This window comes from Staurois parvus, unplaced genomic scaffold (genome assembly GCF_062004578.1).
Source record: "Staurois parvus isolate SC_StPar_1 unplaced genomic scaffold, SC_StPar_1.0 ptg000750l, whole genome shotgun sequence".
In the NCBI taxonomy this organism is placed as follows: Eukaryota; Metazoa; Chordata; class Amphibia; order Anura; family Ranidae; genus Staurois; species Staurois parvus.
Window position 1 is genome coordinate 1,648,717 of NW_028318546.1, and position 19,116 is coordinate 1,667,832.

Consider the following 19,116-nt stretch of genomic DNA (forward strand, 5'->3'; position numbering starts at 1 on the left):
TCTCACAGGCCTTGTGATTTGCATGGAAAATTCCCCAATATACATTGCTTTGTGTGGACTGTGACAGACCAAACCAGGACAGTGGCTTTTGAAGGGGACAAGGGACTAGCCTTCTACCCACTGATTATGGCCCATGGAGGAGACCGGGGATTTTGTTTGCTTCTTCAGGTCAGAGCATGGAAAAGAGCTCAGTTCAGCCTCTGATCCCATGGAGACAGCAGATCATTCTCTAATGATGGACAATAACGTGATAAACACTTAGAATGAGGCTTGGATTAATTCTCTAAATAAAGACAATAAAGCTTTCTTTCTACAGTGGATGGAAAGGTGTAATATTAATCTTGGACAGGGTAATAGTCAGAGGAAATATAGGGCTCTCCTCTAGTCTGGGTTGGAGAATCTCCTCCACTTGGGATATAAATATTTATCAACAATCACCCTCAAAAAATCTTTGAAGATAAATTCATTCCACTTTTTTAGACTGCTGGAACATTGTATAATTTTTGTCCTATGATGCCTTTTCTAGTGGACAGATTGCACAGGTGGAGGGTAGGCACCTGAAAGACAGCATGTGTAATATATTTTGTGTATTCTTTTTTGTTGTTGCCTCACTGTATGAGGTGGGCTCCTGGCAGGCCTGAGTGCTTGGCTGTTGATTAGCTTACTGTTAGCTGCTAGCTGTTAATTAGATCACTGTCAAATGTACTGATTGTATTATTATATTACTGTTTAAAGTTTGCATTATTTAGGATCATTTGATCAAGCTCTTATCTGGTCTTGTGTGGTATAAAGTCTGTGTGACTTTTAAATAAAGGAAGTTAGAATTCCAGTTGTAACTAAGCTAGTGTCGTCTAGTCCTTGGATGCAATGCCCAGCTATAATACCTTGGTCCTGTGTCCCAGTGGCAAGGAAGCAGTTCTCTGAGGGAGGCACTCAAGCGGGGTGCCAGGTGGTCCGTCACATGGATTATGAGATGGTATTTCATGTTCAAGATGAACTTCAGTTCTGATCTTCACTTAAGTCTGATCTTTATCTTACCCTATGTGGTAACTGGACAGTATCTTGATTTATGAGAGGTTTACTGAATTGTTACATGGATGTACAGCAATGCCACATTTACAGCTGTTTGAGAATCTAGAAAGGAGCCTATATTTAGACATTATATACATCATTTGGCAGATAACCCCTTATGTTACAGTATGCAATAACAGTAACATGGAATGTAGAGACTTTCCTATATACCTTTTGAAAGTTATCTTATATCATGGAAGGTCTGGTGTCACCTACATGTATGTTGTATAACAGTGTTACATTTAAAGTTTTTAGCTGTCTGAGTTCTTATTTTGATCTTATCTGGTGGGAGCATCATTTGACAGATAAACCCTTATGATATGCATTGAATATATAAATTGGGGATTAGTGGTTGTTCAGATGATCATTGTGTGTGTTCTTTCAAAGGTGTCAAAGACAGTTTCTTTTGCAAAAAAAAAAAAATTTTTTTTCTTTCCTGAAGGCATAGATTATATTATATATAGCTCAAATATAGCCCATTAACAACACTTCATTGTTGCTACATTCAGATGTATGGACATGAACTACTGTTTGGTTCAGAGAAGCGTGAACAGGAATTAATATATGTTTGGGTCACAATTTTGAACAGAAATCTATTTGGATATTAAAGTTGCATGGTATTATGTATCCAACTACAGACTCATTTATGATTGTGAATTGGTTTTATTTAATGTTTTAGTACAAATAGGTTGTTATTTAAAAAATAAATAATTTTTGAATATTCCACCATTATTAAAAACAGATAGTGCAGCCCTAATAATGATAAAAAAATATTATGTGAGTAATCTAGATAGACAATAAATATTGACAAATAGACAATGGGATAAAAAGCTGATGCATATAAAGAGGATAATATGCCAAAATAAGTGCAAATAATCATATGTGGGATGACAAATAATCATATGTAGGATAACAAATATATTCCAGTATTAAAAGTAGATACAATAAAATAGATATAAATATGGGTAAATAAACAAATATCCGCAGAGATGACTAAAATTGTGAAAAAAGTCCCCACAGCTTCAAACCGGTGCTTGTGCCTTGTATTAATATGAGAAATGCGCACTCACCGGACGTGCACTATTAATGTGCATTATATATTATATCCTGGTGTCAACAGGTAGTCATCTGGGCCAGCGGATGTAACAAGCTCCCTCTCAGGATGGCCAATTGTCTCTCCCTCTGATGATGTGCGTGGCACGTAACGCGTAAGGAGGAGCCTACTCACGCCGTGACGTCACGCCGTCGGAGCATCGTGGAGCTCCAGCGGCCATTTCCTTTTAGGGACGGTTATTCCATTCTGATATATTTTAAATGCGCTTATTTTACGTGGATATTTACCCATATTTATATCTATTTTATTTTATCTACTTTTAATACTGGAATATATTTGTTATCCTACATATGATTATTTGTCATCCCACATATGATTATTTGCACTTATTTTGGCATATTATCCTCTTTATATGCATCAGTTTTTTATCCCATTTTCTACAGTTGTGTTCAAAATAATAGCAGTCAGACATCACTAACCTGATCAATCACTGTTTTTGGTAGAAATTATATTTCTACATGGCAAATAATTTACTAGCAGGTGTAGTAGAGTAATAGAAATCCAACAGACCCAACAGTCATGACATGCATGCTGCTGATTCTGTGTAATTGAATCACTAATTAAAAGGGGCATGTTCAAAATAATAGCAGTGTGGAGTTCTATTAGTGAGGTCATTCATTATTTGAAAAATAGGTGGCAATTATTGCCCTTATTTAAGGAAGGAAGGCAGCAAATGTTGTACATGCTGGTTACAGTGCATTTCTCTCTGAAATTCTGAGGAAAATGGGTCTTTCCAGATTGTTCAGAAGAACAGCGTACCTTGATTAAAAAGTTGATTGGAGAGGGGAAAACATATAAAGAAGTGCAGAAAATGATAGGCTGCTCAGCTAAAATGATCGCAAATGCTTTAAAATGGCAACCAAAACCTGAAAGACGTGGAAGAAAGCGAAAAACTACCATTTGAATGGATAGAAGAATAGCCAAAATGGCAAGGACTCAGACAACAATCAGCTCCAGGATGATCAAAGAAGGTCTAAAGTTACCTGTGAGTACTGTTACAATTAGAAGACACCTATGTGAAGCCAAACTATCTGCAAGAAGCCCCCGCAAAGTCCCACTGTTGAAAAAAAGACGTTCTGAAGAGGTTACAATTTGCCAAAGAGCATATTGACTGACCTAAAGAGAAATGGCGCAACATTTTGTGGACTGATGAAAGTAAGATTGTTCTTTTTGGGTCTAGTGGCCGGAGACAGTTTGTCAGACGACCCCCAAACACTGAATTCAAGCCACAGTACACTGTGAAGACAGTGAAGCATGGTTGCGCAAGCATCATGATATGGGGATGTTTCTCATACTACGGTGTTGGGCCTACTTATCGCAAACCAGGGATCATGGATCATTTTGAATACATCAGAATACTTGAAGAGGTCATGCTGCCTTATGCTGAAGAGGAAATGCCCTTGAAATGGGTGTTCCAACAAGACAACGACCCCAAACACACCAGTAAACGTGCAAAATCTTGGTTCCAGACCAACAAGATTGACGTTATGGAGTGGCCAGCCCAATCACCGGATCTTAATCCAATAGAAAACGTGTGGGGTGACAAAAAAATGCAGTTTCTGAGGCAAAACCAAGGAATAGAGAAGAACTGTGGAATGTAGTCCAATCATCCTGGGCTAGAATACCTGTTCACAGGTGCCAGAAATTGGTTGACTCCATGCAACACAGATGTACAGCAGTTCTCAGAAACAGTGCTTATACAACTAAATATTAATTAAGTGATTCAAAGGAAAGCAAAATCTTCAAACATTTTTCAGTTTATATAGTGAATGTTTGAGTTTGTAAAGAAGAATACAAACACTTTTTTTTGAACAGTCTAATATTCACTTTTCTTCAATTTTTTTAGAGGAACAACACAAATTTGATATAGTTTTCTTCATGTTTTGATTTGGAATAGAATGTGTAGTGTTCCCAATGCATTTGTGTGTATGGAAATAAAAGCTATTAGAAGGATTTTGAGCTTTATTCACTTTTTTCAACACACTGCTATTATGTTGAACACTACTGTATTTGTCAATATTTATTGTCTATCTAGATTACTCCACATAATATTTTTTTTATCATTATTAGCGCTGCACTATCTGTTTTTGATTTGATTAAGGATCTCTGTTGGTTGCCTTGAGTGTACAGCTGCTTACTGGAAAAGCGCTCACTTTTTACCCACTTATACTATTCCACCATTATTGCCATTGACCTGTTTCAGGGATATCATAGAACTATATATTTTCTACAGTAGAAATGAAGAAGGCATTATAAATATAGTTAAATTTTAATATAAGCAGACAACTATTAACCCATAAACAAATGCTGATCTACAATGATCTAGTTTAAATATGGCAATCTTATATCACAAACATTTTAAAAGTACTGTAATGCATATCACTGTATCCCTAGCTAAGTAAAACTTTGTTTCCTTCTTTTTTCCAGGCTTTAAAGATAGCTCATGCTGGAATCTCTTTGTCAAATCTAGAAGCATCAGTGGCCTCTCCTTTTACATCAAATATCTCAAATATTGAATGTGTACCAAAGCTGCTAAAGTAAGCTGCTTACCACTAACATATTTTTCATATTTCTACATGAAGTTAATTCTGGCAATTCCTTAATTTATAAACTGTGGGTTTATCATGGCTGTTCTTTAAACAATGGAAAAATAGATTTAAAACTGAGATCTTGGAGAAAAGCTAAATACACAGTTGAAAAGGTATATAGGAACTGTTTTACCTGGAAAAAGAAATGTATTTCTGTCATAGCTGTGCTAGACAATTTGGAGTCCTGAGTTTTCTCTGCTGCAACTAAATACATTGGGTAGGCCACCTTCTTTCAACAGTCTGTGAATAGACAGTGAAGGAGTACCCATAGCTTGATGAGATCTTCATTCTGCTGTCTCCTCTTGTCAACATGTTCCTCATCGACACATGCACTTTCCTCTTCCAGTCTGAGTGCTGTTGTACAGGACATTACAAGAGTAGCAGAATGCACTTTACTATATTTATGTACACACATAATTGTATTCATTGATTTTTTTTTAACAACTGGCTGGGATTATTTTTTAAGAGATAAAACCCATATTCAGTAATGGTATTAAATTCAGTCCTGACAGATAAAGAACACTACCCAGAACTAATGTGATGTAATGTGCAAAACAGTGTTGGGAAACAAATTGGTAATGTCTCCATAGTGAACTCGCTAAAGAAGAACAAAGTGCGGAAACTCCTATAACTATGAAATTGCCAGTCTGACTGCTTGGATGTTAATGGATAAGCATGTGATATGTTCAGTAAACAAAACTTGTGCCACACACTGTGCTGAGGACAGTTGGTAGGGTTAAAAAAACATGATGCAAAAAATGACTGCTTACTACAACAGCAGTGGTACTTGGTTTGTCCAAAAGCTAAAACAATAGGTTTTATCAATAAAAAGCAATGTCATGTGACACATACCAAGTGTCAATAAGGCATCCATAAAGTTACATACTGTAGCTAATATAGGCATCGGTATTAGCCAAATATGATTTTAGAAAATATCTCTTCAATGTGAAAACTTGCTTCAGGGATGACTGAAAAAAGAACATGTCTATTCTCATGAGAAAAATTTGACCTCATGGTAATTCTGCTGTTTTCATGTTCTGTCAGTCTTACCGCTCTTTGGTATGCTGCTCAGAATACAGTCGTATGATTCTCATATGACTTAAAACCTAATGTGATCCTTTTATTTAAGCAGTTAACACTTTGCCCCTATACTAGAATAATGGATTACTATAATTATAGCAGATAATGAGTCATCATTACTATAGTAAAAAGACCATAAGGTCATAAAGTTTAACAGCCTGTGGTGTGAGAAAAAAGGCAAAAGCCTACTGCATCTGAAATCGGGCTCATTCAGCATGGGGAGGCCATATGATCTGACTGTGCTCTCACTAAGACTTGGTTCACATGTGTGCTGCAGGACCCTTCTTTATTTATTTTCATTAACATTCATCTCTTGCCTCTAATACACAGGGAAGGAAGAAATACACTTGTGACTTCAATATGCCTGTTTAAATACCTTGTTGTGTACACTTTGATTGAGCTCGTCTGCATGCTGCTTCTGTTTTGGGTAAGATGTTAAAATGTTCTGTAACATGTGGAAATATGAACACATGCTTCTAAGGAATATTAACTAGTGATATAAAAATATAATAAGTAACCATGAGCAAAATTTGGGCGGACTGACCATTTGGAAACTCGGGCACTGCCCAAGGGCCCGGGGACAGTAGGGGGTCCCATGACAGCCCATGGTACCTTTTTCATAGGCTTTTCTGAGTGTGCGCAAGGACACAGGGGCCCCATGATCCCCTATTGCCCGGGGGCCCCATGAGTTGTCAGTCCGCCCCTGGTATTTACCAACTTGTTAACAATTTAACACTTCCGCGCTATATATGCTTAAAAAAAAAAAAAGCGCCAGCACAGTATCACAGGTATAAATACATAAAACTTATCAAATAAAAAAAGTATGGCGCTACAAATACAAAACTACAAATAGACATAAAAGAAATAATAAATGAAAATTATAAATTATAATGTTCAATGATGTGCAGGAAAAAAAATAATAAAAAATAAAATATAAAGGCTCTCGTGACAAATAGAAATTCAAATAATTTAAAAAAAAGGCCTTGGGAATCCACCAGCACCTCAAAAAATACTGCCTCTTACCAGACTTGAATGACCACACAATTAAGTGCCAGTCAAGAAAAGCATAGTGGGAATATCAAATTAGGATTGTACTAACAGTCCATATATCAGTAATGTGAACCTATCACAAACCTGGGCAGTTCTGGCTGAATATAGGATTCCAGAATGCATAGGCAGAACAAAGTAAAAATTGTTGGTCAAGAGGGTCAGAAGTTCTTCCAGCTGAATGTATACTGTAAGTAATTGAACCTATTGAAGCTATCCATCGTATATACATACCATAGTCTTAGACTCTATAATTGTCAAGGTCCTACCTTTTCCCTGAGGTTATGTTACTCCATGTGCTGGCGTCCATCTTGGATTCTGCTGTGCATGATGGGAATCCTTTTATGCCTTCAGGTCTCTGTGGTCCATCCCCCAGAGGGGTGTGGCTGATGACATATAAGCCTGTGGCCCGCACATGCTCTTTGCACTTGTGTCTTGTGTCTTTGTGTTGCTATTACTCTGTTCTGACTCTCGTGACTCTCCTGGTATCTGATTCGGCTTGTGACTTGACTATTCTTTGTATTCTCCCTTGATCTGACCCTCTGTTGCTGAACCCGGCTCGTGACCTGTGATTCTCGTCTGCTGTCCTGTACTGTTTTGTCCTGTTGGTGTTGACCCGGCTTGTCTGACTACTCTTTTGTCTCTTCCACCAGCTACACGCCATTGGCGGCGGCCATTACCGCAGCTGAGGTGTCTCGGGGGCCGCGACCTGGTTCCTGGCTGCGTCAAGTCCATCCCCACCATCAGGGGCCCTGGTGAAGGGCAGCCTGGGACTTAGACTCCGCGCCCTGAGGGACTTCGGTCTGTGGGTAGTGGTTGTCGTCAGCCAGTGCGTTACATTGTTAGGCCTGCCTGTCCGTTCCTCGGCCCCTGCCCTGACAATCATGTTCGTACAGAATAAATAATATACCATTTGGATTATTTTTACCAAAGAAATGTAGTAAAAATATATTTTGGCCTGAATTTATTAAGAAAAATTATTTATTTGCAAAATTTTATAACAGGAATAAAAAACATTTTTTTTCAAAATTTTTGATATTTTTTTCATTTATATAGCAAAAAAGAAACAGCCCAGTGGTGATTAAATGCCACAAAAAGATAGCTCTAGTATGAAAAAAAATTATAAAAAATTTAATGAGAGGGAGGGAGAGAGAGAGAGAGTGAGGGAGAGGTAGAGAGACTGAGACTTCACACATGGCTAGGGAATGAAGCTGAGTGCTAGTTTGTGAGTTTTGGCGCCATGCATCCAATGCTCTTTGTGTCTTGGCATCTGCAGGACTGAGATGGGACGGCAGTAGAAAAAGTATTGTTTTAAAACAGAGCACCACATAGTAAAGTTAACTAAAGCAGAACAAAAGTTTTTTTTTTAAAAGCAAATAGTATGTAAATGCAAGTAAAAGTATTACATGGATGCACATGCATGAATATGTGTTAATTTTTGCTTTACCTATACAGTATGTTATTCATATTTCATTTTTCAGAGTTTATTTTATCAACTTTCTCAGCATTAGTAGACGGTGAGATGATTTGCCAGCAACCAGGCATGTGATAGGGTGGTTCTATCATCACCATTATCATCCCTATCTACTCCTTTTATAACCTTTTTTTACTAAATACAGCTATCTATTAAATGAGAAGAGAGAGCCCGGGGGTGGGGGGGGGGGGGGTCACATTGTTCTGTGCAGTTATAGTCCCTGCAAATGTAAGAGCAAGCTGGCCATAATTTAATTGAATTTTGACAAATTCAGCAGGGACTGACCAAATCTCAATCTGTGTGTGGCCGTCCCTGTTTAACAGGTGTTGATTGTTAAAATGTCCTCTGTTGAATGGCTGGAAGCTAGAAAACATTTGTTGACCAATGATTGCAATCACTGATCAGTGTATTCTGACAGTGGAGAGCTCTGCTGTCAGAATACAGTGTCCTGGCAGAGATGATTCCTCCATCCAACAAACACAAATGCTCCTGCGCTTGGGGATGGACTCGATGCAGGCAATAACCACATTAAGAATGTCCTGGAACATGCACACCTTGCTGCCCTCAATAGACCGGGGAAATCCAAATATACTGAATGAGGAAAGAACAAACAGAGGGTCCACAGGCCTATTGCATTACCATAAAAAATGTTTAATAAGAAATAAAGTAGGTGTTGTACTTACAAACAACAATAAAGTCAAGGCACATCATAAAAGAACAGCTGGATCAACACCGCGCTGAGTAACAGTCTGCAGTAGGGAATGTAGACATCCAATAGGCTGACACGTTTCGAGGACTTGCCTCTTCCTCAGAGGGCTCCCTCTGTTTGTTCTTTCTTCATTCATGACTCCTCCATCCACCTGGCTTGTGTAGATGGAGGAACCTGTGCTTAATTTGTTTGTCAAGCAGAACAAAATATACCATCTACAGCCATCTTAAGAGGGAGTAGTGGAAAGCCTATGACCTCTGAGCTGTGCAGCCACAAAGATGAAACCAAAAGGTTTGCACTGAGCCTGTACAGCAGCTGGAAAGTCTATTGGGAAGGGCACCTAGTTTTGAAAAATGTTGCCTTCAAAAAAACAGAATATATGCATTAAAAAAAAGAGAGAACCATTTGTCCTGCTTTAAATATCCCAATCTTGGCTGTTTAAAATGACACTACTTGAAAACTTTCTTTATGACATGTGCACATTAGGGTAACTGACAAAATACATTTTTCATTTTCTTTTTTCAGTAAAATATTTTACTAGTGAATTGTTTATAACATGTTTATATTAGGGTAACTGACAAAATACATTTTTTTCATTTTCTTTTCTCAGAAAAACACTTTACTAGGAAACTACCACTATCTGATGCAGGACATAGCAATTTCTGTCACAGTTATGCTAACAAGTAAGTTTTATTTGTTAACAGATCCTGGTATTGTTGACTAACAATTTATTTTAGAACTGACTTGTAATGTTTAAAGAACCCTTTTCACAGAACTATAAATTGATCAGCCATAACATGGAGATCACTAACAGGTTATGTGAATAACAATGATTATCTCATTACAATGGCATCTGAAAGTCAGTGGGATATTTTAATCAGCAAGCAAACATTAAAGTGGAGTTCCAACCAAAAGTAGAAACTCCACTTGTTTGCCTCCCCCCTCCACTAACATATTTGGCACCTTTTGGGAGGGAGGGGGAACGGGGCAGTGAGCCAGAAGTTCAGCTCCCTCCTTACTCTCACAGTCTCCTGGGAACCTTCACAGGTCCCAGAAAACTGCTGGACCAATCAGGGTGAACAGCGTGACTTGTGCATGCACAGTGGGCACCTGGTTGTGAAGCTGCAAGCTGTCACAGCCTGGTGCCCACAATTGAGATGCTGGTGCCGTGGAGAGAAGGGGAGAAGGGACCACGCTGGTAAGTGTGCGTTTATTAAAAGTCAGCAGCTACAGTTTTTGCAGCTGCTGACTGTTATTAAACACAAAAACAGCTATAACACCCCTTTAAAATGTACTAAAGTGGTACGCTGTGCCTTTAAGTAATATATAATTAATAATGATGTGATGAAATCATAATTATATGTGTTAAATATGCATGTGTTGTAATCAGCCTACTATGAAACAAATATGAATAAATATGAATAAGCCAATATAACTGTATACAGTATTAGACATACAATCTACATATTAAAAAACATATGATTGTGATATGTGCTCCTTTCTACCAGACTAGATTGAAAGTCTCTAAACATAGTATCAAATATCCACAATGGGTGAGTGTTCACTTTGTCATATACAGTGCATAAATCTTCAACAGTCACTGAATGCATGGTGATAGGCTTCAGTGCCAGACACTCCAATGTGCCACCTTTCCACCACTAAGTGCAATGCTGGCTCACCTGGGTTCTGAACCTATATGATAATAGGTCAGAAACACTTGAGTATTCAACCCTTGTGGCTTCACCTCCTGGCTAGTAGTGCCCACTTCATGTCCTTGGTCCCTTTAAGGGACTGAACCTTACTGCCTCCAATCGCAGATGATACTCAAATAAAAAATATGGATGCTCTTGTAGCACAATACTGTCTAAAAGCTTCCGACCATTTATTTAAAAATTTGCACTCACAATAACATGGAATCAGCCTTGCTTTCAGTAAACCAACAGAATTTCACCACACCAGGGGCAGACTGACCATTTGGGAACTCGGGCACTGCCCGAGGGCCCGGGGTCAGTAGGGTGCCCCATGAGATGCCCCTGGTACCTTTCATAGGCTTTTTTGGGTGTGGTTTGAGTGTGGGCGAGGATACAGGGGCCCCATGATCCCCTATTGCCCGGGGGCCCCATGAGTTGTCAGTCCGCCCCTGCACCACACTTTTGGTTTCATGTCCAAACTGAATGTGTCACCGGCTCTTCCCAACGTGTGGGTCACTGGTCGCATGACTTCTTGATATAATAGAGCTATAAATGATAGCTTCTAAGTTGTGAGTGACCAGATTGGGCTTCCAAAGCAAAAACGAACTGTTGATTTGCATATCTGGAAGTGGTCTTCAATTTAAAATTATAAGTATCTTAAATCCTTGATAAATGTTTTCTCAGGACAATGAAATTTCATGTAACCCTACATTACAATTGCTTAATCAATGCAATAATCATTAAGTCCCCTGGTTCTTCATATTCAATTAACTACTTAAGATTACATTTACGTTATTTGTTCTCACTTCAGTCTACTAAAATGCCTGAATATATATATATATATATATATATAATATTAATTCTGCAGTTAGTTAATATAGGACCTCCATGCTACCAGACACCATAATAACCACTGCATCATTTGCAAAGGTTTTAGCTATATTCTGGCGCGTGAAATATTATACACAGTCCACACAATGATAAAAGTCATATCAAATGCCTAACAATAATAAAAGTCACAATTACATATAAAAAGAATCACAGAGATATCATTTTTTTTAATGTTTTGGTTTGTTTTACAGTGAGTTTAACTGGTCCTGCTCCAAAGCTAGCTCCATACAGACCTGCAATGAGTCTGATGTCTCCTTCCTTGCTGCTCTCAGTGACCTTGCATGTTTTATTCACCACTGTCATACAGACAGCTGCATTCATGCTGGTACAGCAACAGCCATGGTACAACGAGACTGATGTTTTTAGGTGTGGATACTTTCATTTATTTAAGTACTTGTATTGTATTACATATCTTTAAAGTAAACTTGTCAGTACTCTACAGGTACTGAACAGGCTACATAACCTTTTTGCATATAATGTAATATAATATAGTTTTAAATTTTGTGAACAAAATAGATGCCATAAAATAAGAAGCAAATATACACTCACCGGCCATTTTATTAGGTACACCTTGTTAGTGCCAAGAAAATATCCCCCACACCATTACACCACCACCACCAGTCCACCACCAGCCTGACCCATTGATACAAAGCAGGATGGATCCATGCTTTCATGTTTACGCCAAATTCTGATCCTAACATCTGAATGTCGCAGCAACCAGTCTGTCCATTCTCCTCTGACTTCTGACAGCAACAAGGCATTTTCATTCACACAACTGCCGCTCACTGAATATTTTTCAGACCATTCTTTGTAAACGCTAGAGATGGTTGTGCATGAAAATCAAAGTAGATCAGCAGTTTTTGAAATACTCAGATCAGCTCGTTTGGCACCAACAACTATGTCACATTCAAAGTCAATTAAATCCCCTTTGTTCCCCATTTTGATGCTTGGTTTGAACATCAGCAAGGCATCTTCACCACGTCTACATGCCTAAATGCATTGAGTTGTTGCCATGTGATTGGCTGAATAGCAATTTGTGTTACAAAGCAATTGGACCCTAATTTTACCTAATAAAAATGACTGGTGAGTGTATATCTTGGAAAAAGTTAATTTGTAAATTCAAGTATTTGTAAAGCTAAAACTTTATTTTGCGCGTTTGATAGAGTGGAGAAATGGTTAACATCTCTCCTAGATTGTTTTTCTGTCTGTGTGAAATTCAAAAGATTTCCCTGAATTTTAATGACAGTGACCACTAGGACAAGGATAGTGAATTTCCACAGCGGAGACACAGACGGCAATGAAAACCTACCATTCCACAGTCCATTGAAAACAAAAAAGTTTTGCTTTTAGGCACACTTTAAGATTGATATCTTATTGATGTGTGGATATTTGTTTGAGACTTGAAGACATCATGTTAAAAAAGAGTTTTAATTTACCTAAAATTCTAATATGGTTATGTAACTTTTTTATGTAACTTAGTTCTTTTTAGCGTTCCTTTTAAACACATTTTTCTATATTTTTTTTTAATTCTTTCTGTATTCAGTGCATGTGATCATCACAATCAAAGTTATGTCAACCACACAATGATTGCGCAACATGGTCAGTCTCAGAATTTCCTGACTACCACACTGTGGCCTGTGTCTGGGATAAACCTTATTATTGTTGAGTTTGTATTCTGCAAAGGAAAACCGTTTAGAAAACCAATATATACTAACTGTAAGTGCCTATGATATCTTTCCTGTCACTTTATACAATAATGTGTATATTGTGGATTGTAAAAATATCAAAAACCCAAAAGTCCTTGTTTTAGGTCCTGTCCCCATCTCAATATATTCTTCTGCTGCAAAAGGTATTTTTATATAAATATATTCAAATACATTATTTTACTTGCTGCTGTGACACATATTGACTTAGAGGGACACAAAGGAAAATTGGTAATATTAACTTTTATGAATACATATGTAAAAATTCCTGGAGATTAGAAGATATAAAGAATTAAGGGTATCTAAAATGTAGGAGATATAGCTGGAATGTGTTGTTTTCATTTGTAGTCATTGCCAGGACAAGGTAATCCTGTGCCCAGGGTAAAGGTGGCAAATTGCTGTTCCTCCCTTGGCACCCTACCATTCTAAAAACCTCACCACATTCCTATTGCGTGGGGAAGGGGACAGGGCAAATATCAGAGTGCACTAGAATGTTTGTAATGTTTATGGCATTGAATGAAATAGTACCAATGTTTTTGTTACACTGCACGAACTAAAACATTTTAAATTGGTGCAAAATTATGGAGCTAACTGTAGCAAAGGAAAAACTGTCTCTGGGTTGGTGGTGTCACTGAAAGAAAAAAATGTCCCAGAGGCAGTGGTGTAGCTGGACTGAAAAAATGTCCCTGAGGCAGTGGTGTACCTGGAATCAAAAAATGTCCCTGAGTCATTGGTGTGACTGGAATCAAATATTGCTCCTAGGCAGTGGTGTCACTGAGAGGAAAAATATCCCTGAGTCAGTGATGTCACTGAAAAGAAAAACTGATCATGAGCAAGTTGTATCACTAGAGGGAAAAAATGTCCCTGAGTCACCGATTTCACTAAAATGAAAAAGTCAGTTGTGTCACTGGAAGGGAAAAATGTGCCTGTGTCCGTGGTAAAAAATTTCCCCTGCATTGGTTGTGTCACTGAAAAGGAAAAATTTCCCTGCATCAGTGGTGTCATTGAAAGGGGAAAATTTCCCAATTTTGCCAACAACATGGGTCGCAACAAGGTATAGCAGCTGTCAGGTTTAACTTTATATAAAGTGATTATAGCAATTATTTAATTGATCATGCTATTATCCCTTAGCAATCTACAGAGTTCTTCTCATATGATGAATACACAACCAATTTAATATTGTTTCGTAGAATAATAGTAGCAGGTAAAAAAAAAAGTATATTTGTTTTTCTGCAATGATCTGTGTCCAAAATGTCATATTATATTTGATTGGATTCCTAAATAATATACTAAGCAGGCCCTAGATGGCAGCATTGAGCAAATAACGACACTTTGTAAATGCTTTATGAGGTTTACAAGATATCCTAAACTTGGTTCTTCTATACGCCATGCATAGGACTGTATAATTTAAAGTATAAATTTGGTAATAAAACTACAACTGCAATTATGTTTCTTTTTTTTGCAGATTTATTATGTATATTAATATTTGCTCAACTGGGAGCCTTTCTTTTTATGTTGTTTGCTGATATTAAAACACTGTACAGCTCCATGGAGGTATGTATAAGATGAGAATAAATGTAATATCTATATTAAGAAAAGCACTTCATTTAAGATTGTTGAAATTAAATAATAACTTATGAACAAAGAAAAGACAGAATATAGAAGTACAAGTAGTACAGAAAAAGTCACCATTCCTAGAACTGAAAGTGCTTTCAGTTTACCAATGTATAATGATACGTGTTTGCTATAATGGTTACTATTATTTTCATTGGGGAATCCCATGAAGAACTGAACATAACAATCATATCATTAAAGGAGAAGTGTGGGAGAGCAAAAGTGTGGCTGATTCGGGGTCACAGGAAAGCACAAGTATGTGTTGCACTACCCCCTTAGGAGTTGCTGAAGATTTGGGTACCCTATAGTCCTGCACAGCCAAGCAACACACATTCCTCACAGACTTGCATTCAGGAGAGAGTAAACAGTCCTTGAGCTTGTTTTTTTGTGTTAAATTTAACTTGGATAGGGTAAGGGGTGAAAAGGATGTTCAAAGTGAGCTGCAAACCCTGGGAAAACTTCCTAGAACTATGTACAAGTATTTACACAGCAAAATCTCTTCTTGGAGAGCTCTCCAGCCTCTCCTGGTGTTCCACTCCAGATCCCAGATAATCATCTTCTTATGCAACTGCCTGAGGGAATCCCTGGGCAAGGGAATCCAGTGCCTGCCACTTTACAGTCCCGGGTAAGGAGCTAACTAGGTTTCCCACCAGAGTGCTCTTTCCCCTTAACTGACACAGGGGATGTAGGATTACAGTCTGTCTTGTGAACTTGTTTAGGTGGGTGGATGCCTTCAGGCCAATTGCTGGGCTGGCTCCTTGGATGGTTCTACAGGTGTTCCTCACTCTGGAGGTGAGGCTGAACAATCCTCCTTTCCAGCTTACTGCCTGCAGGTAGGCTCCTTACCACTGGGCCCCCTCCCATTCTCCTGCCTCTCTACCTTCCTGCTCCATCTTCTACCCAAACTCCCTTGCTGCTGAGCAGGCTCGGTTACTCTTAAGGGCTGTCCTGAGCCATGTCAAGACTCCTGTTGGGAATTGGCCAGGATCCCTCAAGAGTGCAAATCAGCTTTTCCTCACCCCTGCTCACTGAGTGCTAGAGCCACGTCAAAGTCTCTAGATCAGGGGGAGGTATCAGGGAACTGCTCTGTAGAGCCTCTTAGCCGTTACGCAATTTTTACCCTGCTGACTATTTCCCCAGCCTTTCTAACTTTCTTGTTTTACAGCGCTACACATCATTTAGAGTGCATATGTCTTTGGTTCTAAAGTCATTTAAACTGAACTGGTTGCAGAAAAATTAACTCTTGTGGGCCCCCCACCACACTGCAAGACTTAAATAGTTGATTTTGTCTAGGGGACGATCAATACCGAAAGTGACTTACTTTATTACTCAGTCCCCCTGCTGCTGGCAATTTCCTCCAATGTCTGCTGTTCCCAGGATATAGGCAGACCCTCAGCACCTTCATGTACAGTTCAAGACTGCTGGTCCTGCATTACACATGATTGAGTCAGATTGCTGTGACCTGTTGGGTAGCGAAGAAGAGCAGTTTCACAGGACCTATCTTATGAAAAAGAGAAGGTCTGTGGGACTGATAAATGAAAGTATTTCACCTTACTTCTGTCCCTCTAGAAAAATGAGCTTTTTTGCCTTGTAGTGTGGAGGGGGCCCACTGCAATAGTGAATTTTTCTCTAGCCTGGAGTTCAGATTTAAGAAAGACCAGTAAACAGCTCCATAAATGTTATAAAAATAAAATATTGGCATCTAAGTATAGGAAATTGTATGGCTTATTGTGCTGTACTTAAATGTATCGTTGTATACACAGTACACGTTCAATTACCATGATAACATATTTTTATGTAATCTTTCAGCTTGTCTGCACACCATATTATTGGAGAATTGAAATATTAAGCATGGTTATTGTGCTTTTTGTTGCATCCTATGGTGTTGAGGTAGGTTATTTTACTCGACTTTTATGATTCCTGCATTACAATCGTTTAAATAATATTTATTTCAAGAAAAAAATATTTTGAGAAAACATTTCCGGATACATTCCAAAGTTGTTTGTGATTATTATGCTTATAGTATGTACATGCATTTTCAGAGCTTTAAAGATGAATGGTAAACTACTGTACTGAGATTTAAAAAATGTAAGTAAACTTGTATTAAAGCTGGCCTCCACCCCAACATGAAAGTTCCACTCATAATCAATATACATCCCCCTTCCCCAAGGCTTTTTAAGAAATCACAGTTTTCAAAGCCAAAATAGTGGTGCAGAAGATCTGAAGCCCTGAGAAGAATCAGCTATATGGAAAGCAATGCAGAGCTAAATGGGTTGGTAAATATCTGTCTCTTAATAGCAGCAGCAGCATTTGTACTGCTGACTTAATTTTCAGATACCTGGGTGAAGTTTCTATTTAATTTAATTAAATTTATTGTTGTGTTAACACAGTTTACATAATTGTATATTTAATCTGTGCTCCGTCTCCAATGTTTTCACCTGCTGCTGTATCTATATTAAAGAATATATACAACTGTTTCAGTCTCGTATAGTGCTACAAGTGAAAAAGTGCTTCCCTCACAAACTGCACATCTGAAGCTCCAGTTTTGGGACCCTTACAGCAGCTTTTCATGGGAGTTCAAGACCTGCTTTTTGATGCAGACAGCAACAGGGACATTTTTTCCGACCATCAGCTACAACCCCTCTGGGTTGCTGAGGTCTTCACCAGGTTCAAAACTGTGCTGCAACAAGAGTTTATTGGTACAGCAGATAAGCTGGCTACCCACTTGACCAAGGAATTCAGAGACCTGGGCGGCTGCACTAGCACCTTGCAGCCGCCACTGTTCTAGACAGCCATGAGCAGGGTCTAGATGAGCTCTCCTATGCCTTCCTCTCCTTAGAGGACTTTTAAAACAGGTCATGAAGCGGTAACGTCCAGTTGCAAGGTCTCCATGAATCTATTGTGGACCACTCCTTTCAAGTCACAGTGCTCTTCAACAAACTCTTGTATTCCATACTCATTGACTGCCTGGAGCTTGACCACATTCATAGGGTCTTGGGCCCAAGGGAACCTGATGGTCCTCCACAGGACATTATTATAAATTTCACCTACTATTACAATAAGAAAACTCTCCTGCTTGGGACAAACCAGGGCTGTCTTTCCAAGGAGACCCATACCAATTATTTGTAGACCTGGCCCTGTTCACCATCCAGAAATGCTGGTAACTGAAACTCTTCACTGAAGCTCTTCTCAGCCAGAGAATCAAGTATAGGTGAGGGCTTCCCTTCAAGATAATTTTCACTTATCATGGTCAAAGGCACGTTACAATTCCAGAGGAAGCAAAGGTCAATCTAGAAGCTATAGAACTTCACCCTGCGACTGACCCCACTTGCAGCCCAGCCAAGTCTTTTCCTTCTATTTCATCCTCTACTCTCCTAGGCCCATCATGGGAGAAGGTGGCGAGTTGCAAATGCACTCTCTCCTGCACACCCCTCTCATCTGGATCTGAGCCTGGATGGATCAAGTATGATTTTCCCTGCTCTTTGGGTCCCTGTAACCATTTTTTTGAGGCTCTGTCCTCTCTTTATGAGAGGTCTGACCATTTCTTCTTTGAGACTTCTGAGCAATTGGTTATGGTCCTCAAGTTTTTACTTTTTTTGGGGGGGGGTGGGCTGCAACCTGTTCCTAGGCCACAGCCACTAGGCTACCATTAGCAAATTTAACTTCAGTTTGTTCAGCTTTCGAAGGGATTTGGGGTGTGTCAACTTGGGGGTCTGGCTTTCTGAGACCTCTGCAGAGTTGCATCCCAGACAACTCGGGAGTCCATTTAGCATCTCAGACCCCTTCTTGTAGGGCCACTGGCGGTCTGTTCAGCTTCCATGGCCGGGCTTACATTTCCTTCTTCTCTAAATTTACTTATGCTTTCCTCACTTGGGACCCTAGTGGGCACCTCCCCCCCCTTTTTATTTCTCTCTGCCCCCACTCGTTATTGAACCCCTGGTTTCTCACTTCACATACACCCCCACTTTATCCTTGGTAATTAGGAGCCCTGCTAGATTTTTATACGGAGCACTTCTGCTGCTATTGTTTAATACGCATGTTAGTCCTTGCTATTAGCTCTGTTTTAAGATTCCCAACAGAGTCGGACGACCCCTTGTTGCAGCCCCAGTCCCAACCCCGTGCCCTGTGACTAGC

The 19,116-nt window shown here is 39.0% G+C and overlaps 1 protein-coding gene across 2 annotated transcripts in view; it reads left to right on the plus strand.

Annotated features, from left to right (window-relative positions):
* The window catches only part of LOC149445018 (putative cation-transporting ATPase 13A5), a 133,702-nt gene that overhangs the window by 106,090 nt on the left and 8,496 nt on the right, over positions 1 to 19,116 (plus strand). For both annotated transcript variants that reach the window (XM_089654310.1, XM_089654311.1), the window contains exons 23-29: positions 4,613 to 4,722; positions 6,184 to 6,280; positions 9,694 to 9,766; positions 11,857 to 12,031; positions 13,209 to 13,381; positions 14,834 to 14,922; positions 16,792 to 16,872. In XM_089654310.1, the coding sequence (XP_089510436.1) occupies positions 4,613 to 4,722; positions 6,184 to 6,280; positions 9,694 to 9,766; positions 11,857 to 12,031; positions 13,209 to 13,381; positions 14,834 to 14,922; positions 16,792 to 16,872 (798 nt within the window). The remainder of the gene's footprint in view (positions 1 to 4,612; positions 4,723 to 6,183; positions 6,281 to 9,693; positions 9,767 to 11,856; positions 12,032 to 13,208; positions 13,382 to 14,833; positions 14,923 to 16,791; positions 16,873 to 19,116) is intronic.